The sequence below is a fragment of the Oryx dammah genome, unplaced genomic scaffold (assembly GCF_014754425.2).
Source record: "Oryx dammah isolate SB20612 unplaced genomic scaffold, SCBI_Odam_1.1 HiC_scaffold_19, whole genome shotgun sequence".
Classification (NCBI taxonomy): domain Eukaryota; kingdom Metazoa; phylum Chordata; class Mammalia; order Artiodactyla; family Bovidae; genus Oryx; species Oryx dammah.
This window is the reverse complement of record NW_024070203.1, coordinates 30,312,473-30,338,004: the sequence shown is the minus strand read 5'-3', so window position 1 is coordinate 30,338,004 and position 25,532 is coordinate 30,312,473. Positions and strand designations below refer to the sequence as shown.

General features: G+C 39.5%; 1 protein-coding gene across 2 annotated transcripts in view; it reads right to left on the bottom strand.

Moving 5' to 3' along the window:
* LOC120878950 (hyaluronan synthase 2-like) overlaps positions 1-15,985 on the bottom strand; it is an 18,771-nt gene extending 2,786 nt beyond the window's left edge. The window contains exons 1-2 of one of the 2 annotated variants that reach the window (XM_040261890.1): positions 15,359-15,985; positions 1-71 (exon numbers count right to left, since the gene is read on the bottom strand). The exon at positions 1-71 is cut by the window's left edge and continues 19 nt beyond it. In XM_040261890.1, coding sequence (XP_040117824.1) covers positions 1-71; positions 15,359-15,985 — 698 coding nt within the window. The remainder of the gene's footprint in view (positions 72-15,358) is intronic. The other variant, XM_040261891.1, reaches the window with a different exon arrangement.
* Between the last annotated feature and the right edge of the window lie 9,547 nt (positions 15,986-25,532).

The window sequence follows — 25,532 nt, the reverse complement described above, 5'->3', positions numbered from 1 at the left end:
TGGTCTACTTCTAAAACTTTTACCATCTCCACAGTTGCGGCAGGGTCAAGCATGGTGTCTGAATCACAGACCTGCATAGAAAAATTAAAAAGTGAATGAAACATTAAAGACAATTGAGTACACTCCATATAGTCTAAATTCAGTCCAGTTCAGTTCAGTGGCTCAGTCATGTCTGACTCTGAGACCACATGGGCTGCAGCACGATAAGCTTCCCTGTCCATCACCAACTTCCGGAGCTTACTCAAACTCATGTCCATTGAGTCAGTGATGCCATCCAACCATCTCATCCTCTGTCGTCCCCTTCTCCTCCCACCTCCAATCTTTCCTAGCATTAGAGTTCTAAATTGGGTATATATATTATATTTTCAGCATTACTGTCACTAAGTCTTAATAAGTAAGTATCAGAGAAGTGACAGAATTTGTTATATCATGGCCCCAATACCAAAAAAAAAAAAAGAAAAAATAAGACTTGCTTTTCAGCAAGCTCAGTATTTAAGTTAATGACATCGTTGGCTAGAACAGCTGAAATGATGGGCCAGGAATATCTTGTGAAGTGGCCTGCTTTTTCTGGTTTGCTATGGTTGCTCCCAATTTTGGCAATGAAAGTCTCATGTCTTAGGCAACATCCTAGGTTTCCAGGACTTGGAAAATACCATGAGTTGTCACTCAAGATGACTTTTTTTTTTTTTTTTTAATTGCTTTAACTAAGGCTTTTAGAGCTTCCCTGGTGGTTCAGATGGTAAGGAATCCACCCCCAGTGCAGGAGGCCTGGGTTCGATCCCTGGGTTGGCAAGATCCTCTGGAGAAGGAAATGGCTACCTACTCCAGTATTCTTGCCTGGAAAATTCCATGGACAGAGGAGCCTGCAGGCTACAGTCCATGGGATCACAAAGAGTCAGACACAATGGAGCAACTTTTACTTGTAGGCAACTTGTCCCACAATCTAAAAGATATCAAAATTTTCTAAGATAGTATTGAAAGGGAGGCATGTTTAACAGTGATTTCCCCTCCATTTTAATACAGTGAATAAAATATAGGAAAGCAATTCTCTTAAAATTAGTTGTATAATTCTGAAGCAAGATGTCCATATGATCTTAACTTGGCAAATGGCACTCGGTCAGAAAGGGAACCTGCATGGCCTTCATTCTTTATTCTAGAGTCCTAAGTATTCTTCCAGGCCTTTGTACATAAAAGCAGATGTAAATTAACTGAAGCAGTTGTAGTAATTCTAATTGTTGTTCTCAAAAAATCTTTATATGAGTCAAAAACTGCAATTTTGAAACCAAGAAAATTGTTGGGATTTTTCTATATCATGAACCCCTAACAGACATATCTGTTTGTAACTTTGTAGACCCATGGAACTACACAGTCTATTGAATTCTCCAGGCCAGAATACTGGAGTGGATAGCCTTTCCCTTCTCCAGCAGATCTTCCCAACCCAGGGACTGAACCCAGGTCTCCTGCATTGTAGGCAGATTCTTTACCAATTGAGCTATCAGGAAAGTCCAGACATTAGATTCTAGTCCTGTTAATTGCATCAGAGGCTTTGTTACAGACCTATAAACTGGATTAAGTCCATAATTCTTCTAGTTTCCTCAAATATATGGCTAAGACTCTCCAAATGAACGTTGCCAATTTTATCCCACTCATTTCCTTTGCAGTCACTAAGAACAAAGACTGCCCTTAAATCTCCTAGAAGGGACTGTACCAGGTTTTCCCCACTATACAGATGGCAGCCAGACTTCAAGAACTAGAACCTTGGGTCCACATCTCTCCATTAAGAAGGGCTCCTTCAGACTCTAGAAACTTCGCACTAGCTGCTGCTGCTGCTAAGTCGCTTCAGTCGTGTCCAACTCTGTGCGACCCCATAGATGGCAGCCCACCAGGCTCCGCCGTCCCTGGGAGTCTCCAGGCAAGAACACTGGAGTGGGTTGCCATTGCCTTCTCCATCACTTTAGCCAGAAACCTCAAAATCAAGTTGATGAGAAAGAGAAGTAGCTGACATCAACATAATCTTCTTCCACCCAAGATACCAGATGAAAACCTTATAGCTTAACTAAAAGTGAAACACTGTCTTTTTCTCTTTCTTTCCTTTCAGTACTCTGGCATTGGCTTGGGTCTGTTCTTCATGCTATAATTCATTAACAGTGCCAGCTTAGTGGAAGTGATTTGTGACCAGATAGTATTTACCTTAATTGTGGTTATCATTTTCCTTGGATTTATGATTGCCTACACAGAAAGCGCATGGCAGTGTTGTGGTCAAAACTACCTGCATTAACACGTCTGAGGAAACAGAAACTCAGTTACATAAGCTCACTGAGCAAAACATTTGGCTTAAAAAGTTTCTTTCAATGGGGTCTTTACATGGATTTACTTGATTTTTTAAAATTCATTCTCTTTTTTTCACTTCTTTTTTTTAAATGCATATAGTTGCTATAGAATGTTGTGTATGTTTCTGCTGTACAATGAAGTGAATCAGCTACCCTCCCTGGACCTCTCTCCCACCCCATGTCCCCATTGCACCCCTCTAGGTCATCATAGAACATCAACCTGAGCTCTGTATGCTATACTGCAAGTTCCCACTAGCTATTTATTTTATACATGGCAGTGTATTGATGTCAAACCTCAGCTCCCAATTCATCCTACCCTCTCCTTACTCCTGTGTCCACATACCCATTCTCTATGTCTGTGTCTCTATTCCTGCCTTGGAACTAGGTTCATTTGTACTAACTTTCTAGATTCCATATACATCCTTTAATATATGATATTAGCTTTTCTCTTTCTGACTTACTTCACTCTGTAAGATACAGCCACTATGGAGAACAGTATAGAGGTTCTTGAAAAAATTAAAAATAGAATTACCATGTGACCCAGAAATCCCCCTCCTGGGCATATACCCTGAGAAAATCACAATTCAAAAAACACATGTACCCTAAAGTTCACTGCAGCACTATTTAAAATGAATTATTTGATTTTGATTGGCTTGGGTCTTGGGGATCCTGGTCCTAAAATCCACTTCAGACATTGGGAATTATCCTGTTTATAATAGTCATCATACTCTCCCTGGTACGTTGTATTCTTTCAAAACTTTAAATGCCATGTTCACAGTCCCTGATTGTCAAACAAATGTTCCTAAAGAACGCTTCCTAAGTTTTTTAAAGAACAATTCCTTAAAATTTGATCATGTCTCTGTTAAGCTGAGTGCTGCTGTACTGTGCTCAGACATGCAGTCATGTTCCACTCTCAGTGACCCCATGGGCTGTAGCCCATCAGGCTCCTTTGTCCATGGGATTCTCCAGGCAAGAATACTGGAATGGGTTGTCGTTTCTTCCTCCAGGGGATCTTCCCAATCCAGAGATGAACCCACACCTGTTATATCTCTTGCACTGGGAGGCAGATTCTCCTGCATTGTAAAGCCCTGTTAAGCTGAGCTGCTGCTGCTGCTAAGTCGCTTCAGTTGTGTCCGACTCTGTGTGACCCCAGAGACGGTAGCCCACCAGGCTCCCTCGTCCTTGGGATTCTCCAAGCAAGAACACTGGAGTGGGTTGCCATTTCCTTCTCCAATGCAGGAAAGTGAAAAGTGAAAGGGAAGTCTCTCAGTCATGTCCGACTCTTCGCGACCCCATGGACTGCAGCCTACTAGGCTCCTCCATCCATGGGATTTTCCAGGCAAGAGTACTGGAGTGGGTTGCTGCTGCCTTCTCTGGTTAAGCTGAGAGTCCGATCTAAATATGAGAATTGGTAAAAAGAAACAATAGGCCCAAAATGGAGTCAGTTGTGCTTAACCCATGTCAGTATATCAAAACTTAATATTGAACATAATTGTAATTTAAGCCTCTCCAAAGAATGTGATGTTTAAGCCATCAAACTGGAATTACCTGGTCAGCACCAGTGAAGAAATCTGCCTGATTGACCCACTAGGTTCTCCCAAAAGAAGATGACTTTGCCTGAAGCAATCTACTTTTTGGTAGAAACTTCCCCATCCAAACAATAAATATCACGGTTGGCAGATGGAGGTGTTATCTGTAATTCCCAAGTCTGGCAGTTCTGGATGGAATTTAATCAAGATTTAGACTAATTATTTATATCAAATGTAATTATTTTTATGGTTCTCTCACTACTTTATAAAAATAGTAGGGATTTGATATGCCAGTTTTGAAAAAAAAAAAACTAAGAAAACAATTTGTAGAAGCATAAAGCCTCACAGTTGAAGTGGAGTTTACACATATTTGGCATGGCACCCTCACATAATTAGCTAAGGAATCCCAACATTATAAAATGTATGTGTTTCAATTTTACTAATTATATTTTTTTCTGAAAAGATTATTTACTAATAAAAAAAATACTTGGTGAAAACAGCAAATCAAATGCATTATTGGAACAACTTAAATGCATTATATGACTTAAGACAGGGGTCCCCAAACTCCAAGATCTAATGCCTGATGATCTGAGGTAGAACTGATGTAATAATAACAGGAATAAAGTGCACAATAAATGTTGTATACTTGAATCATCCCCAAACCATCCCCACTCTCCAGTCTGTAGAAAAATTTTCTTCAGCAAAACTGGTCCCTGATGCCAAAAAGGTTGAGGACCACTGACTTAAGGAGTAGACAGGGTATCCAGTTATAAAAAGTAAACATCACCTCTCTAGATTTAGCTAAATTGTATCAATTTCAGGGTTAAGTTCTAAGTTTTACTTTTATATTGCTTATTTAGAAGCATGATAGATATATTTTCTAAATAAAACCCAGTTTTTATTTTCTTGCCTTTCTATATCGGTCCAGTATGGTCTCACTTTTCTAGGGGAAAAACAATAGACAAAACCTAGGCATAAGTTTGCCTTGGAACTGAAAAGAGATCATTCTGTCATTTTTGAGATTGCATCCAAGTACTGCATTTCAGACTCTTCTGTTGACTATGATGGCTACTCCATTTCTTCTAAGAGATTCCTACCCACAGTAGTAGATATAATGGTCATACGAGTTAAATTCACCCATTCCAGTCCATTTTAGTTCGCTGAATCCTAGAATGTCAATGTTCACTCTTGCCATCTCCTGTTTGACCACTCCAAATTTGCCTTGATTCATGGACCTAACATTCCAGGTTCCTTTGCAATATTGCTCTTTACAGCATTGGACCTTGCTTCTATCACTAGTCACATCCACAACTGGGTGTTGTTTTTGCTTTGGCTCCATCCCTTCATTCTTTCTGAAGTTATATCTCCACTGATCTCCAGGAGCATATTAGGCACCTACCCACTTGGGGAGTTCATCTTTCAGTGTCCTATCTTTTTGCCTTTTCATACTGTTCATGGGGTTCTCAAGGCAAGAATACTGAACTGGTTTGCCATTCCCTTCTCCAGTGGCCCGCATTTTTATAGTAAAGTAATGCACAAAATTCTCCAAGCCAGGCTTCAGCAATACATGAACCGTGAACTTCCAGATGTTCAAGCTGGTTTTAGAAAAGGCAGAGGAACCAGAGATCAAATTGCCAACATCTACTGGATCATTGAAAAAGTGAGAGAATTCCGGAAAAACATGTATTTCTCCTTTATTGACGATGCCAAAGCCTTTGACTCTGTGGATCACAATAAACTGTGGAAAATTCTGAAAGAGATGGGAATACCAGACCACCTGACCTGCCTCTTGAGAAATTCATATACAGGTCAGGAAGCAACAGTTAGAATTAGACATGGAACAATAGACTGGTTCCAAATAGGAAAAGGAGTACGTCAAGGCTGTATATTGTCACCCTGCTTATTTAACTTGTTTGCAGAGTACATCATGAGAAATGCTGGGCTGGATGAAGCACAAGCTGGAATCAAGTTTGCTGGGAGAAATATCAATAACCTCAGAGATGCAGATGACACCACCCTTATGGCAGAAAGTGAAGAACTAAACAGCCTCTTGATAAAAGTGAAAGAGGAAAGTGAAAAAGTTCAGAAAACTAAGATCATGGCATCCGATCTCATCACTTCATGGCAAATGATGGGGAAACAATGGAAACAGTGGCTGACTTTGTTTTTTGGGGGGCTCTAAAATCCCTGCAGATGGTGACTGCAGCCATGAAATTAAAAGATGCTTACTCCTTGATAGGAAAGTTATGACCAACCTAGACAGCATATTAAAAAACAGAGACATTACTTTGCCAACAAAGGTCTGTCTAGTCAAGGCTATGGTTTTTCCAGTAGTCATGTATGGATGTGAGAGTTGGACTATAAAGAAAGCTGAGCACTGAAGAATTGATGCTTTTGAACTGTGGTGTTGGAGAAGACTCTTGAGAGTCCCTTGAACTGCAAGGAGATCCAACCAGTCCATCCTAAAGGAGATTAGTCCTAAGTATTCATTGGAAGGACTGATGTTGAAGCTGAAACTCCAATATTTTGGCCACCTGATGCAAAGAGCTCATTTGAAAAGACCCTGATACTGGGAAAGATTGAAGGCAGGAGGAGAAGGGGACAACAGAGGATGAGATGGTTGGATGGCATCACCGATTCAATGGACATGAGTTCGGGTAAACTCTGGGAGTTTGTGATGGACAGGGAGGCCTGGCGTGCTGTGGTCCATGGGGTCGCAAAGAGTCAGACATGACTGAGTGACTGAACTGAACTGAACTGAGGCGTAAGTTTTCCACTGTAGAAAATATCAATAGTATTTCTCTAACACAAGTCTCGGAAGAAACCTAAACAGATTCCTTCAATAGCAAAGTTTTTCTGATCTTGCCTTATCTATCACTGTTGTGTAAATATACAGTCATAAGCCTGGAAGATCAGTCACTAAGGTAGTAAAAAGTGAAGGCAGAAGTTCAACCCACATTTCAACCTCTCAGCATCCAGAGCTTATGGCCACACCCACCTCTATTGACTCAAGCCGGGAAAGGTAAAACCAGAAAGCTAAAATATGACTAAAAACAACAGGAATGGGAGCAATCTAGAACTAATGTTCAAGTAACTCCACCTGCTTGTGAGCAGAAGCAAGCCAAGGGAACTGTCTCTCTGGAAAGACTAAACTTAACCAAACTTTTGAGGTTCTGTTTATTTAAATTGGTCCCCCTTCCCAGTTTCCAACAGCAAAGTGCCAGAAGTTCTCTGAGAGAGATTGTTCACATGGTGAATTTAACTGTCAGAAGGGAAAGCGCTCAGAAATCCCTTGGGAGGGGTTTGTTATAGCGGGATTAAAGAGTTCTTTGTAGAAGTTCAGTTTCTGGATGTATTTGGTGATAGAATGCCAACTAGAAAACCATCATCTACCACAGTCTGTGAAAGGAAATATATTCATAGACATATAGTATCTGTTTGTGTGTGAAGGGTAGAACTCTAGCCCTTCTTAAAACCAGTCTAGTAGAAGCAGAATTTCTACCTGTCTCTTCACCAATTAATAAAAGTGTATAATTTCATGAAAGTTGGCCATTCGGCTCAGGGCTAGAAGCTGTGGGGAAAATACACCAGTTCATGAAGAGCTTAATTGACATTGGGGAAAACCACAAGACATGATCTGCACGCAGGAAACTGAGAACAAATCAAAACCTCTTTTTGTCCATCTTATCATATAAAATGAAGACTACAAAGAAACATATAAATTCTCAACAGCTGCCCTCAGAATATTTCAGTTACTTAGATTTCCTATATAAAACAAGAATCAACCAAATGTTATATGCAGTCAGTTCTCGTTGTTCACAGTAGGTATGTTCCTACCAAGTTTCCATGAACAATGAATTAGCAGATGTCAAAAATTTCTTTCAGCTGAAATACAGGGTTTGACTCCTCCAAGCCTCTGATCACAACATCTTTGTCTAGTGATCAATGTCTAAATTTTTAAAATTTGTCTTTCTGTTTTAAAACACACACAAAGACACACACAGTTATAATTCATTAACAGTGAACTTATGTCCAACGTACTAGAATTCATGCCTGAACAAAGCTCATCTAACAGACCTATTTTCTCCACAAGGCATTTATAACTTTCTTGCATTATGAACACTAGATAGCACTTTGACATTATACTTGGGGACCATTTTAAACAAAAACATGATAATAGACTAAACAAGTTATTTGTTTACTGTGTAAAAGCTGAGACAAGAAGGCATGCATGATCTTGTTTGACTTCAGCAGAGAACATGAATATTGGCTGACAAATCTTTTGCCACTCCAATACTGCTACTGCTGTCACTTCAATCGTGTCTGATTCTGTGCGACCCCACAGACGGCAGCCCACCAGGCTCCCCTGTCCCTGGGATTCTCCAGGCAAGAACACTGGAGTGGGTTGCCATTTCCTTCTCCAATGCGTGAAAGTGAAAAGTGGAAGTGAAGTCGCTCAGTTGTGTCCGACCCTCAGCGACCCCATGGACTGCAGTCTTCCAGGCTCCTCCACCCATGGGATTTTCCAGGCAAGAGTACTGGAGTGGGGTGCCATTGCCTTCTCTGTGCCACTCCACATATGTCTGAAAATGATTACAAAAGCACTGCAACTATTGATTTGGGGGTAGTATACAATTTAGATAGTGGGTTAATTTACAAAAATGAAATTCATGAATAATGTTGGTCAACTCTACTATTATGAATGATTCAGCCTTATTTTTCTCCTGCTCAATGAATCTCGGACAGCTAGAATGCTATCAGATTAAATTCATAATAAAGTTATCTCCTATATGAAAAGTGAAATGATGCTGTCAAAATGTTGCACTCAGTATGTCAGCAAATTTTGAAAACTCAACAGTGGCCACAGGACTGGAAAAGTCAGTTTTCATTCCAACTCCAAAGAAGGGCAATACCAAAGAAAGTTCAAACTATCATACATTTGCATTCATTTCACATGCTAACAAAGTGAAAGCAAAAGTTGCTCAGTCGTGTCCCACTCTTTGCGACCCCATGGACTATACCGTCCATGGAATTTTCCAGGCCAGAATACTGGAGTGGGTAGCCTTTCCCTTCTCCAGGGGATCTTCCCAATATGCTATCAAGGTTATGCTCAAAATCCTTCAAGCTAGGCTTCAGCAGTACATGAACTGAGCATTTCCAGATAGATGTTCAAGCTGGATTTTAAAAAGACACAGGAATTAAAGATCAAATTGTCAACATCTGTTGGATCATAGAGAAAGCAAGGGAATTTCAGAAAGCAACATCTATTTTGCTTCATTGACTATGCTAAAACTTTTGACCTTGTGCATCACAACAAACTGGAAAATTCTGAAAGATATGGGAATACCAGACCATCTTACCTGTCTCCTGAAAAACCTGTATGCAGGTCAAGAAGCAACAGTTAGAACCAGACATGGAACAATAGGCTGGTTCCAAATTAGGAAAGGAGCACATCAAGTTTGTATATTGTCTTCCTGCTTTATAACATCTCTGCAGAGTACATGGGAAATGCCACACTGGATGACTCACAAGCTGGAATCAAGATTACTGGGAGAAATATCAACAGCTTCAGATATGCAGATGATACCACTCTAATGGCATAAAGTCAAGAGGAACTAAAGAGTCTCTTGAGGAGGGTGAAAGAGGAGAGTGAAAAAGCAGGCTTAAAACCAAACATTCAAAAAACTAATCAGGTCCCTCAATTCATACAAATAGGTGGGGGAAAAGTGAAAACAGTGACAGATTTTATTTTCTTGGGCTTCAAAATCACTGCGGACAGTAACCACAGCCATGAAATTAAAAGACGCTTGCTCCTTGGAAGGAAAGCTAAGACAAACCTAGAGAGCATATTAAGAAGTAGAGACATCACTTGCTGACAACAGTCTGTATAATCAAAGCTACTGTTTTATAGTAGTCATGACTGGATATGAGAGTTGGACCATAAAGAAGGCTGAGCACCAAACAATTGATGCTTTCAGTTTGTGGTGCTGGAGAAGACTCTTGAGAGTCCCTTGGACAGCAAGGAGATCAAACCAGTCAATCCTAAAGGAAATCAACTCTTAATATTCATTGGAAGGATTGATGCTGAAGCTCCAATACTTTGGCTACTTGATGTGAAGAGTGATTCATTGGAAAAGACCTTGATGCTGGGAAACACTAAGGGCAAGAGGAGAAGAAGGCAACAGAGGATGAGATGATTGGATGGTATCATCAACACAATGGACATGAGTTTGAGCAAACTCCAGGAGATAGTGAAGGACAGGAAAGCTTGTCGTTCTGTAGTCCATGGGGTTGCAAGAGTTGGACATGACTTAGCAACTGAACAATGAACAATGTCTCCTATATACTTCCTTTTTAGAAAATGTTCATCAGTTCAGTTCAGTTCACTCATTCATATCTGATTCTTTGCAACACTATGGACTGCAGCACGCCAGGCCTCCCTGTCCATCCCCAACTCCCAGACCTTGCTCAAACTCATGTCCTTCGAGTTGGTGATGCCATCCAACCATCTCATCCTCTGTTATACCTTTCTCCTCCTACCTTCAACCTTTTCCAGCATCAGGGTCTTTTCCAATGAGTCAGTCTTCACACCAGGGGGCCAAAGTATTGGAGCTTCAGCTTCAGCAGCAGTCCCTCCAGTGAATGTTCAGGACTGATTTCCTTTAGGATTGACTGGTTGGCTCTCTTTAGAATCCAAGTGACTCTCAAGAGTCTTCTCCAACACCACAGTTCGAAAGCATCAATTTTTCAGTGCTCAGCTTTCTTTACAGTTCAACTCTCACATCCATACATGACTACTGGAAAAACCATAGCTTTGACTAGACAGACCAGACGTTGACTAGACTAGACATTACTCTGTGGGCAAAGTAATGTCTCTTCTTTTTAATATGCTGTCTAGGTTGGTCATAGCTTTTCTTCCAAGAAGCAAGCATCTTTGAATTTCATGGCTACAGTCACCATCTGCAGTGATTTTGCAGCCCAGGAAAATAAATCTCTCACTGTTTCCCTTGTTCCCCCACCTATTTGCCATGAAGTGATGGGCCTGGATGTCATGCCAGGATCTTAGTTTTTTGAATGTTGAGTTTTAAGCCAGGTTTTTTCACTCTCCTCTTTCATCAAGAGGCTCTTCAGTTCCTCTTTGCTTTTGGCCATAAGAGTGGCCAAAAAAAATCTGAAAAAAATGTTCATATTTATTGTGTATTTTATACCTGGGAAATCCTTATTGCACACATCATAAGACAATTTTTCTCTTTCATCACACAGACTGGTGGCCACTTACCTTATAAAATCCATGTTCAGTGATAGGAGATATGTTAAAGCAATTAAATAATCTAGGTGTCACAAGATACTTAAACTCTTCTGGTATTATAGAATAAAATATGGTTCAAAAAGACAAATATAACAGAATTTCAAATTTAAAAAAAGATAGAAGACATATATACCGGAAAGTATTTATTTGAAAATCTATGTTTGGGTCAAGTATTTGTGGCAGATGATTTAAATTTTGCTTATTGTGGTTTTCTACATTTTTTAAAACATTGCCATAATCTTGCGCTATTTAGACAAGTGAAAAAACTAACATAAGTAATATTTTGAAAAGATAAGAAAGACTTTTGCCCTACCTTAAACCGTATCTAGGCAGATCAAAGAAAAGAAAAAGTTTCCTTATTATTCAAAATTAAGAAAATCTTCCTCATTCTCCTCTTTATTTCTCATTCTGTATATCTTTGTTTTCTCATTTTGTTATTTTTCTTCTTCTGTTTTTATATCTTCTCTGTCTCTGAAAGGAGCCACTAGCATCACTTTTGAATTTGCTACTATGTTGGATTCATCCTAAACTAAATCTTCCTTCCATATTCCACGTCAATATTAATTATTTGAGGGACTATAAAACTGAGGCAGTTATTAGTAGAGAAGACTAGAAATGATAGTGGAGAGAGCTAGACAAAGAGGTGATAATTGATAAAAATTGGCCTGGAATATACCAGAGGATGCCAACAGAGAGAGCCTCGGAGGTAGATGGAAGGTTGCCTTGAGATAAGAAATAAGATCAGTACCTTTGGAACTGTAAGCAGGAAAGAGTAAAGAAGGCCTTGATAGCCTTCAGAACAAGTACTTTTGCTGTTCTCTTTCATAGGAGGCAAGATCACAGGTAGTCAAACAGGGAGGAGTTTGGGTAAGGCCCTGGCAGAATGACAAAGACATGGAATAACAGACAGGAGAGGAATAAACAAGACATCTATTCAAGATCAAGTGAAAAGAGTGCTGATAAGTGCTAAGGATCCAGCTGCAATTGGAAGCAATCATTTTGGCCATCTCTCCAAACACTTAAGCAGTATTCTTTAGCCAGGTTAGCAAGTATAAGCAGATGGTCAATTTCTTCCCCTAGTCTCCATTCTCTCGAACGTTGCTTCCTTCTGCCCCTAATCAACTTGAACTCCACATCCAAGCACTTGCAATGCTCATGTGCTAATAACCTCGACCCCCTCCCTCCTTGCTCTTCCTGGGGCTCCTGCTCTACAACTTTTGGACCCTGGAACAGTGTTTTTGTTTTCTTTTCAATTTTTATTGAAGTATAGTTGGTTTACAATGTTATATTCATTTCAGGTGTACAGCAAAGTGAATCAGTTATATTGATACATATGTTTGAATTTGGGGCTTCCCTGGTGGCTCAGCAGTAAAGAATCTGCCTGCTAATGCAGGAGATACAGGTTTAATCCCTGGGTCAGAAGATCCCCTGGAGGAGGAAATGGCAACCCATACAGTATTCTTGCCTGGGAAATCCCATGGACAGAGGAGCCTGGTGGGCTACTGTCCATGGAATTGCAAAGGATTCAGACACGACTTAATGACTGAAAAACAACAATATTTGAATTTTAGTAATTTCCACTCCTATAGGGCAGAATGGTTAACTATCTGGGGGTTTGATGAAGGATGAATGGAATTTACTGGTCACAGAATACCAAAAGATTTTTTTACCCTTACTTGAATGGTTGGAATGGGCTGAAAGTCCAAAAAGGATTCAGGGCCCAGTTACCAGTTGCTGCTTAGGTCAATCGATCTGGAGGCTTCATCCTGAAGGAAAAGAAGTTCTCAAGCCTGATTACATCTGTAGCAGGAAGTCTATTCTAACATTTTATATTTTATTTTTTCTTGGACAGGTACAATGTCAAATTACAAGAATACAAATAAAATTCAAAACAAAAATGATGGGAGAAGGCAGTTTGGGCAGAGCAGGTTGAAAACCAAAAGGAATCCCACACAATTATTTCTTGATTAGAAAGGACAAATGTAACAATTGTTTTAACTAGAATTAAAGGTAAAGTATCAAAATAGGTGTTCTCTTCTTTTAGGCTTCATTCTTTAAATCCTCTGCAAGTTTCCAAGTTACTCTTTCCTTTAAATGTTCTATTCTCTCATCTGAGCCTGAAGTTGCACTAGGTAAATATGTGAAGATGTCCTGTGTTAATTAAAACTACTTAAATTGTGATAGCTCTAGAAATTAGAACTTGGGAATGAAATTCTGTCAATTCCCTAGAAGAGAGATTAATATACAGATGGTATCAACTTAAGAAACCCCTCAGGACTTCCCTAGTGGTCCAGTGGTTGGCAGGAAGACTCCCAATGCAGAAGACATGGGTTCAATCCCCAGTCTGGTAAGATCCCATATGCCAGGAACAACTAAGCCCATTTGCCACAACTACTGAAATCTGCATGCCTTAAAGCTCATGCTTTGCAATGAGAGAAGCCACTGCAATGAGAAATCCCTGCAATCACAACAAAGCATAGCAGCACCGCCTCACTGCTCAGTGTGTGCCTCAGTAAGGACACAGTGCAGCCAAAAATTAATTTTTAAAAAGAAATACTTCAAAACTCTTCAGAGTTTAAACAAATTCACTCTGTGGTGGGAATTGACACGGACCATAATTTTCAAGTAAGTATAGATGATCATATAAAAAAATAGTATTAATATTACCAGCAAGCTTTTTAATAAAGTTAACGATACCATCATTAGCAACTTTTGTAAAGCCCACTTGGATACGTGATTTGTAATAATGATCTCAAACCCCTTGTGAGATTAGTTTCTTGTATCCAGGTAACCAAGTTTTGGGAGGTGGTCTTCCTCAAGATCAGCAGCTATGACTAACTATGACTAGAACCTCAGTCAGTTGACACTGAAGCCCAAAGCCCATTCTTATCCCATTACACACAGAGAGACCCACTGGGCATCATAAAGGCCCCTAACGAATACAATGCATCCTCTGAAAACTAGAATTTTGCTTTCAACAGAAAGGGGGAAAGTGTCCATCAGATTTTGTCAGCCAGAAACATCTCTCCTTTCTTGATACAATTATGGCCAAAATCTACTAAAAGTATCTGTAAAAAATTATAACTAGAAAACTCCCAGGAGCAAGAAAATCCCTACACCTATTGTTTTTAGGAATGTATAGCTGATTTATAATGTTGTGATAACTTCTGTGCTAACCTATTCTTAAATGAGATTTGTTTATACATTTTTTGTAAAAAGAATCTATTGCTAACTACCTCAATAAAAGCAAGGGAAAAAAAGAAACACTTCCATAACGCACCCCCCCCCATTAAAAAAAAAATCTCACAGGAACCCTACTAACATTCTAAAGAAGAAAGCCTCAGTGACAACTAGGAGTGGAGAAACTCAAGAGTGTGCAGGCAGGGAATTAATGAGAGACACAGCCTGTCTAATTTTCATACAAGCAAACACCATCACAAATGTTTTCAAAGGTCAAGTTGCAGTGAATGAGGTAATGCTATTTGGAGAGTGAAATAAACATGACTTAGGTTTTGCTCTGAAAAGCTGTTTTTTCCTCCCCCCTTCCCTTTTTCATTTTTCTGTTCTCTGTGTCTAAATTTTGAATTCCTTTTCCTTTTAAATCAAAATTGTGTTCTCCATTCTTTTTTTGCCTAGACTCTGTGAAAAACTTCCTAGGGCCTGTAGATTTTCTCAGGACCTTTCTGCTGGAACAGACTCTGTTTTTTTACAAGGCTGATTTTAAGATTGTGGAAAATAATGTTGGATTTGACTTAGCAGGCCCAAGGTGGCAGAAAAGGGAAGAGAGGGAAAGAGATGGATCTACTGATCAAAAGAATCTTGATTTCTAACCAATAACATTGCACAAGTGAAGTGTTTTCACTGTCTTAATCATTTTATATGATTTTTTTCTCTTTCTCTTTTGAAATGTGCTTTCAATAGTCATGGGGCTTCCCTAGTAGCTCAGCTGGTAAAGAATCTGCCTACAATGCAGGAGACCCCAGTTCAATTCCCGGATTGGGAAGATCCCCTGGGAAAGGGACAGGCTACCCACTCCAGTATTCTTGGGCTTCCCTGGTGGCTGTTTTCAGATGAACTGAAAGGAGTATTGTGTCCAGAGGAGACAAAGATGGGCTATAGCATATGACTGAATAGATACAAAAGATGCTTTATTTAAATATATATTTGTCCTGGCAGATGTGGAGACCTACCTGTACATAATCCACACTTCGCCCCAGTGCTCTGAAGGCCGTGTACATGACTTCTCTTTTTCCACCCCATTTTTGCATGATGCAAATATTCTTGTTGGACAAGACCAACTGGGTGACATGCTGTGAGCTTTCTTTGTGTGACTCATCCGTCTCTCCAGGACCCTTCACATGGTAGTTGTTCTTCCAGATATAAGTGGCTGACTGGTCCCTGCCCATGACTTCACTGAAGATGTCCATCATGTAAAGGTCATCTTCCGAGTTTCCATCTATGACCATGACAACTTTAATTCCGGGGTAGGTTAGCCTTTTCACAGATTGCAAACATTTCCGCAAATAGTCTGGATCTTCTTGATATGCAGCAATGCAAAGAGCAACAGTTCTGTTCAAGTTAACGGTGATATTTACATATTTTTTCATTTTCCGGTGCTCCAAAAAGGCAAACAGGTTTTGAATAAGAACATGTAAAGCTAAAAAGGCACCATATGGTCCAAAAGATAAATAGTAATCATTTGTGTGGATAAACTGGTAGCCAATAACATAAGAAAGGATCATTCCAGTGAGGAGAGAGACTCCAAAAAGTGTGGTTCCAAATATTCTCAGGATAGATAGAAACCTCTCACAAAGCATCTGTGAAGCAATCACATGATACACTTGGTTAGCCACTCTTGTCCCACACTTGTTACATACAGGGTACCACAGGGAGCGCATTGGACTGGAAGCATTCCAGGTGTTCCAACCCTGAGTTTGTCACTTAACTAGCTCTGTTGACATTCTGTATCTCAGTTTGCCCATCTGCCAAAAAAGGATAAGAATGCCCTTTTGACATACCTGAGAGGACTCTTTTAAACATCAGATGAGATGAGGGTGTGACGTACCATTGAAAATCATAATTTGTAAGCCAATATTACTAGATTATCTGTCTAAAGATGCACTTTATGTTCTGGGTCATAGCCAAGTGTATAATCTAAATTTCTTGGCAAGCAAAACACCTTTGTCCTGCTCCATGATGTTCTGTCTCCCCCAATCCTGCCCAGTGAAAACTCCACAGGTTTTGCTGAATTTCCCATGCGTAATTCCATCTCATCTCTGATTCAAATCCCTCAGCTCACTTTTTTCATGCAGCCAGCTGAGATCAAAGGCCAGTGTAACTAGATTCTAGGACTAGTTCTTCCATCAACTAGCTATAGGACTTCCCTGCTGGCTCAGCAGTCAAGAATCCACCTGCCAATGCAGAAAACTTGGGTTTGATCCCTGGGTCAGGAAGATCCAATGGAAAGGGAAATGACAATCCTCTCCAGTATTCTTGTCTGGAGAATTCCATGCAAGAGAAGCCTGGTGGGCTACAGTCCATGGGGTAGCAAAGAGTCAGACACAACTAAAGGATTAACACTCTCACTTTCACACTTTCTTTCTATGGAGAACAGTATAGTGGTTTCTTAAAAAAAAAAAAAACTAAAAATAGAGCTAAAATAGTTTAAAAAATAGAACTAAAAAACTAAAAATAGTTTCTTAAAAAACTATCCATATGAACCAGCTATCCCACTACTGGACTATACCCTGAGACAACCATAACGCAAAAGGACAAAAGTACCTCAATGTTCATTGTGGCACTATTTATGATAGCCAGAACATGGGAGCAACCTAGATGTCCACTGACAGATGACCAGATAGAGAGGAAATGTTACATATATACAGTGGAATGTTACCTAGCCATAAGAAAGGAATGACACTGGGTCATTTGTAGTGATGTAGATGGATGTAGAATCTGTTGTATAGGATGAAATAAGTCAGAAAGATAAAAACAAATATCATATATTAACACATATATATAGAATCTCGGGAAAAAAAATGGTATAGATGAACCTATTTGCCAGGCAGGAATAGAGACACAGACACAAAGAATAGACATGTAGGCACAGGGGTGGAAATGGAGGATGAGACAAATTGGGAGAGTAGGACACACACGCACACACACATATACACACACACACACACATATATACACACACACTACCATGTGTAAAACAGATAGCTAGTGGAAAGCTCCTGTATAGCACAGGGAGCTCAGCTTGGTCTTGGTGATGACCTAGAGAGGTGGGATGGGGAAGGAGGGTGGGAGGAAGACCCTAGACAGAGAGGATATATAGCTGATATAGCTGATTCACTTTATGGTACAGCAGAAACGAATGCAAGATTGTAAAGCAATTATTCTCCAGTAATAAATTTTTTTAAAAAAGGAATCAACACCCCCATAAATGGAGTCATCTGTACTAAGCCCTCAGTCAGCAAACTGAGACTTAATAATTAAACTAAATGCAGTTTCATTCTCTCCCAGGAGTGTGATTGGTCACTCTGGAGTTATCTGGCCATCATTAATGACATAATTTGTGATAGATCCCCTCCTTATCCCAAAGGAAGGTGATATTGCCTTAAACAACCAATTCTTTGGTACAGACATTTTCCCCACCTCCTTCTGCTCATAAAAGCCTTTAATTTTGCATGACTCCTGGGATCTCTTTTTACTTGTTAGGTGGGATGCTGCCTAAATTAATGATTGAATACGCTATTGTTGTTGTGTGTGGGTGCTCAGTTTTGTCAGATTCTTTGAAACCACGTGGACTCTAGCCCACCAAGCTCCTCTGTCCATTGAATTCTCCAAGCAAGAATACTGGAGTGGTTGTCATTTCACCCTCCAATTCCTGACTCAGGAATTGAACCTGAATCTCTTGTGTCTCCTGCATTGGCAGGCAGATTCTTTCCCAGTGCACCACCTGAGAAGCCCCAGTTATTGAATAAGGCCAATTAAATCTTCAAATTTACTGTTTTGTTTTGTTTCTTGTTTTTTTAACATTGCTCAGCTCCAAGAGTCATCACTCACATTTTATTCTCTGTGGTTACTATAGTGGAGGAAAAAATTTCCCTTCTTCCTTTCTAGGTTCTTGGTTGGTTAAACCATTAAAATGACATAAGATAGATTAACAAGCGAAAAGCAAATTTAGTTATATACTTATGGGAGTTCTCAAAAGACATGAAGACTGAAAAGACAGACAGGTAACTGAGGCTTATATAAGATCCTGAGCTAATGAAGAGCTAGGACACTGAGTCACAAATGAGAGGAAGACAATTTACAAGAAAGCATAGGAGGGACTTCCCTGATGGTCCAATGGTTAAAAGTCTGACTGCTAATGCAGGGGACATGAGTTTTGTCCAGGAAGATCTCACATGCCAAGGGGGCAACTAAGCCCATGTGCCACAACTACTGAGTCTGAGGGCTGCAACTAGTGAAAGCTGCATGCCTATAGCCCATGCTCTGCAACAAGAGGAGCAACCACAATAAGGCCACACACCGCAACTAAAGAGTAGCCCCTGCTCACCACAACTAGAGAAAACCCACGAGCAGGAACAAAAACTGAGCACAGCCAAAAATAAATAAATAGAATTTATTAAGAAGGCATAGGAGATGTTTGGATCTTAAATCCTAGAAGAGATGGAATAGAAAATCTATTTCACAAAAGTACAAAGAATATATCCAAGTTTTATCCAAGGAGTCTCAGGGTATATTTGTTTATTATCAGAAGTCTAGAGTAATTATTTTTGAAATTTTCCTCCTTTTCCTTAAGTTCAGAACATTGTACTTCCAGTGTCCTGATTTTTTTACATTTGCAAATCTCTGCAGGAAATAAGAAACAATCTGAGTGAACTTTCAAGTTGCTCTCAGAATTACACTTTTGTTTCTCAAAAGATTCAAGTTGCAAATATGTCTCTCTAAGCCCTATCTAAAGTTGGTAGAATTTTCTGAGAGTGGAGGTAAAGGGGGTTTATAATTCAGATCTGCTGCTGTCCAGGGAACTTGAATGATCCACAGTGGGATTCCAGGATTCATCTGTAAAGGACATTGCACATGAAAGTCTAAAGCTAACAAAGCCTGTTTATAGAGACCTGGAAAGTAGGACGAGTTGTAAGGGGTAGCAGATTGAGCCATATCACCCATCTTGGGTGATTCTGATAAATTTACTTTCTGGATGTTTTGGGAGGGCTCTCTGAAAATCTTTTCAAGAAAGGGAAGTCAAAACAAGCAGTTGGGTATTTCAGAGATTTTCTGGGAAGATTGGAGAAGTTTGGGGATCTAAGGGAATTTGCTGAAGAATAGGACTGGATTTAAGTAAGAAGGTAGCCCAAAAGATCTTCCAGGGGGTCAAGGACAGGGAGTTGGAGAGAATGGGAATTTACATTAGAAGTGAACGTTAAGATTTGTTCTTAGTATAATTCTTGTTTTTTATCTTGTTAAGGAGTCCCTAGCCCTTATACTCCTTGGCATCCAGTTTTCAACATGGTCTTATTTAAGTACAAATAAAACAATTGTTTAGGCTGGGAGCTCTCTATTTTTTTTTTTTTCTTTTAAATATAGTCAATTCAAAGGATTGAATTGATGAGTTGGATCTGCTAATCACAATAGCTACTCACACCAATAAATCTTTTCAAGCCTTAACCATGGATGTAGTAGTCATCCCAAAGGAGAATGCAAAAGATATAGCCCTCACAAGATCCCAAAAAGTGACTCCCAAAGTTACCAAAGGCCTTCATTGTCATAAGGCAGTAGGAAGGATGTAGTGAAAAGGATCTCTTCCAGTTCTCATGAGAATGTAAGATACCTCCAGTCACAGATGTGCTAATCTGTCAAGCGAAGAAGGCACTGCTAGAATGGGCTTTTCTACTACTAACAAGACAGTGAAGGTTGACAGGACAAAGGCCGCTTGTGGACTGGGACCCCTTATGAAAAATTCCCCTGAGAGCTGACATGATCAGACAAAGATGATGCTCCCTGTGAATTTATGACCTTGAACCCAGCCTACTCAACTAGCTACCGAAAGCACATCAGTATATGCACCTTCAGGCTTCAGAAGAAATATTCTCATTGAGAAAAAGAAATTCTCAGCATTTTCATTTCAACAAATCCTGCATGCAGAGATCTAGGGACTGATGCAGTAAGAAGTCTTACCTTCTGCTGTCTTTTGTCAGAGATCCCACAATCTCAGCAGTAGCAGCCCCCGCAGCAATGGACATGTCTAGCTATAAGGTAGTGGAACTTTTTTCTTCTCCTTTTATAGGTTCTTTGGCTCGTTAAACAATTAAAATGATATAAGATAGATCAAAAGAATGAATTAATCACTTCTGTATATGAGCCCCATAAAGATATGAAGACTCAAAGGGCAGCCAGGTGTTGGAGGTTTATACAACATTCAGAGCTAAGGAAATGAAACAGGCAGGAGAATGAGGGAACAGAAAGGGAGGAGATGTTTTGAAAACAAAGGATACCTGGTTAACACAGGTAAGTTTCTCATGTAGAAAAGTATTTCTTTTTAAAAAAAATTATTTTAATTGGTGGCCAATTACTTTACAATATTGTGGTTTTTGCCATACATTAATGCAAATCAGCCACAGGTGTACATGTGTCCCCCAGTCCAAACCTTCCACCCTCCCACCTCCCTCCCCATCCTATCCCGCAGGGTTGTCCTAGTGCACCAGCTTTGAGTGCCCTGTTTCATGCATCAAACTTGGACTGGTGATCTATTTCACATATGGTAATATTCATGTTTCAATGCTATTCTCTCAAATCATCCCACAATTGCCTTCTCCAACAGAGTCCAAAAGTATGTTCTTTATATCTGTGTCTCTTTGCTGTCTCACATACAGGATCATCTTTGCCATCTTTCTAAATTCCATATATGTCCATTAATATATTTTATTGGTATTTTTCTTTCTGACTTACTTCACTCTATATAATAGGCTCCAGTTTCATCCACCTCATTAGAACTGATTCAAAAGCATTCTTTTTAATAGCTGAGTAATATTCCATTGTGTATATATATCATAATTTTCTTATCCATTCATCTGCCAATGGACATCTAGGTTGCTTCCATGTCCTAGCTATTGTAAACAGTGCTGTGATGAACACTAGGTACATATGTCTCTTTCACTTCTTGTTTCCTCGGTGTGTATGCCCAGCAGTGGGATTGCTGGGTCATATGGCAGATCTATTTTCAGTTTTTTAAGGAATCTCCACACTGTTCTCCATAGTGGCTGTACTAGTTTGCATTTCACCAACAGTGTAAAAGGGTTCCCTTTTCTCGGCATCCTCTTCAGCATTTAAGTTTTGTAGACTTTTTGATAGTGGCCATTCTGACTGGCAGAGATGGTACCTCATTGTGGTTTTGATTTGCATTTCTCTGATAATAAGTGATGTTGAGCATCTTTTCATGTGTTTGTTAACCATCTGTATGTCTTCTTTGGAGAAATGTCTGTTTAGTTCTTTGGCCCATTTTTTGATTGGTTTATTTTATGTTTCTGGAATTAAGCTGCATGAGCTGTTTGTATATTTTTGAGATTAATTATTTGTCAATTGCTTCATTTGCTATTACTTTCCCCCACTCTGAAGGCCATCTTTTCACCTTGCTTATAGTTTCCTTCATTGTGAAAAAGTTTTTAAGTTGAATTAGGTTCCATTTGTTTATTTTTGCTTTTATTTCCATTACTATCGGAGGTGAGTCATAGAGGATCTCGCTGTGATTTATGTCAGAGAGTGTTTTGTTTATGTTTTCCTCTAGGAGTTTTAGAGTTTCTGATCTTACATTTAGATCTTTAATACATTTTAATTAATTTTTGTGTATGGTGTTAGAAAGTGTTCTAGTTTTATTCTTTTACAGATGATTGACCAGTTTTCCCAGCACCACTTCTTAAAGAGATTGTCTTTTCTCTATTGTATATTGCCTCTTTTGTCAAAGATAAGGTGTCCATAGGTGCATAGATTTATTTCTGGGCTTTCTAGTTTGATCCATTGATCTATATTTCTGTCTTTGTGCCAGTACCATATTGTCTTGATGACTGTAGCTTTGTAGTATAATCTGAAGTCAGGCAGGTTGATTTCTCCAGTTCCATTCATCTTTCTCAAGATTGCTTTGGCTATTCGAGGTTTTTTGTGTTTCCATACAAATTGTGAAATTATTTTTTCTAGTTCTGTGAAAAACACCATTGGTAGCTTGATAGGGATTGCATTAAATCTATAGATTGCTTCTAGTAGTATACTCATTTTCACTATATTGATTCTTCTGATTCATGAACTGGTGTATTTCTCCATCTATTTGTGTCATCTTTGATTTCTTTCATCAGTGTTTTATAGTTTTCTATATATAGGTCTTTTGTTTCTTTAGGTAGATTTATTCCTAAGTATTTTATTCTTTTCATTGCAATGGTGAATTGAATTGTTTCCTTAATTTCTTTCTGTTTTCTCATCATTACTGTGTAGGAATGCAAGGGACTTCTGTGTGTTAATTTTATATTCTTAAACTTTGTTATATTCATTGATTAGCTCTAATAATTTTCTGGTGGTATCTTTAGGGTTTTCTACGTAGAGGATCATGTCATCTGCAGTGAGAGTTTAACTTCTTCTTTTCCAATCTGGATTCCTTTTATTTCTTTTTCTTCTCTGATTGCTGTGGTTAAAATTTCCAAAATTATGTTGAACAATAGTGATGAGAGTGGGCACCCTTGTCTTGTTCCTGACTTTAGGGGTAATGCTTTCAATTTTTTCCCATTGAGGATAATGTTTGCTGTGGGTTTATCATGTATGCCTTTTATTATGTTGAGGTATGTTCCTTCTATCCCTGCTTTCTGGAAAGTTTTTCTCATAAATGGGTGTTGAATTTTGTCAAAGGCTTTCTCTACATCTATTGAGATAATCATATGGCTTTTATCCTTCAATTTGTTAATGTGTTATATCACACTGATTAATTTGCAAATATTTAAGAATCCTTGAATCCCTGAGATAAATCCCACTTGGTCATGATGTATGATCTTTTAAATATGTTGTTAGATTCTGTTTGCTAGGATTTTGTTGAGGATTTTTACATCTATGTTCATCAGTGATATTGGCCTGTAGTTTTCTTTTTTGTGGCATCTTTGTCTGGTTTTGGTACTAGGGTGATGGTGGCCTCATAGAATGAGTTTGGGAGTTTACCTTCCTCTGCAATTTTCTGGAAGAGTTTGAGTAGGATAGGCGTTAGCTCTTCTCTAAATTCTTGGTAGAATCCACCTGTGAAGCCATCTGGTCCTGGGCTTTTGTTTGTTGGAAGATTTCTTATTACAGTTTCAATTTCCGTGCTTGTGATGGGTCTGTTAAGATTTTCTATTTCTTCCTGGTTCAGTTTTGGAAGGTTACACTTTTCTAAGAATTTGTCCATTTCTTCCAAGTTGTCCATTTTACTATTTGCTGATAGCAGTCTCTTATGATCCTTTGTATTTCTGTGCTGTCTGTTGTGATTAGAAAGGTATTTCTGATATTGAATTCCCAGGTGGTGTTAGTGGCAAAGAACCCACCAGTCAATGCAGGAGACATCAGTTCAGTTCAGTTCAGTCGCTCAGTCATGTCCAACTCTTTGTAACCCCATGGGCTGTATGTAGCACACCAGGCTTCCCTGTCTATCACCAACTCCTGGAGCTTGCTTGAAATCATGTCCACTGAGTCAGTGATGCCATCCAACCGTCTCATCCCCTGTCGTCCCCTTCTCCTACTGCCTTTAATATTTCCCAGCATCAGGAGACATAAGAGATGCATATTCAATCCCTGGGGCAGGAAGATCCCCTGGTGAAGGAAATGGCAACCCACTCCAGTATTCTTGCCTGGTAAATTCCATGGACAGAGGATCCTGGCGGGCTACAGTCCATAGGGTCACAGAGTCATACATGACTGAGCAACCAACACTTCTCTGAAAATAGTTCCCTTCTTGGTGTAAGAGCCCTTACCAGTGCAAGTTTAGGCAGTGTAGGGGAAAGTAAAAAGCTTTTCCCATATCTGCTGGATTCCAATTGCCTTTAGCTCAATATAATCCTTACGCCAAAGAGACATATTTGGGGATGGCAAATTCTACTCCTCTTCATCATACATTGAGGTGATGCTGAGTAAACACCCACTACACTTTGAGGAATCTTAGTGTGACTGCTTACAAATTGTGTTTCCTCTCTTTCTGATCATAGGCAGCTTGATGTGTGAATGACCTTCCAACCTTATGGAAGTATGAGAAAAATCACTTCCAACAGGGACTTTTAAAAGGCAAAATGTAGGCCTCCCACAGTCCATCTTTTTCCTTCCACAGATGTGACGTACATATCCACAAATTTCTAGGGTATTTCAGAGTCCAGAAATACAGGGAGCCTGGTCCTTAAATTTCCACATTGAAGAGACCAGTCACTAATCAGGAATACTTACAGAATCCAGAAACCCATTTACTCACTCAGAAGTCTCCAAACTTTTTAGCACCAGGGACCAATTTTGTGAGACAATTTTTCCATGGACCAGGAGTGGGGGACAGGAATGTTTCAGGATGATTCAAGCACATTCTATTTATTGTGTACGTTATTTCTAATGTAATGCCTTCAGTGATCTGACAAGATGTATCGATCTGTGACCTGGAGGTTGGGGAACCCCTGCACTAGATTACTGGTTTATTATGAAAAGGATATAATTCAAGAATAGCAAGATGGAAGAGATGCATAGAGCAAGGAACAGGAAAAAGGCACAAGGCTTCTGTGTTCTCTGACTGTTCCCAAATCTCCACATATTCACCAACCCAGAAGATCTCTGAACCTTTTGCTTTTGGGTTTTTATGGAGGTTTCATTATGATTATTTACATCATCGACGATTGTCAATCCAACTCAGTCTCAAGCCCCTCTCTCCTACCAGAGGTCTAAGTGTGGGACAGGAAAGTAAAGTGAAAGTGTTAGTTGCTCAGTCATGTCCAACTCTGAGACCCCATGGACTGCAGCCTGTCAAGCTCCTGTCTGTGGAATTCTCCATGCAAGTATACTGAAATGGATTGTCATTTCCTTCTCCAGGGGACCTTCCTAGCATCTCCTGTGTCTTCTACATTGCAAGACTGATTCTTTACCATCTGAGCCACCAGGAAACCCCAAATGTGGGATGGGAAGTTCTAACCATTTAACCACATGGTTTGCTCCACTGGCAACCAGCCCCATCATTAAATATGCTACATGGAATGGACATATGGACTCTAAGGAGAAGAGGAAGGAGGCACAAATTGGGATATTAGGAATGACTTATATATATGTATATTTATATATATATACACTACCATCTGTAAAATAGATAGCTAGTGGGAA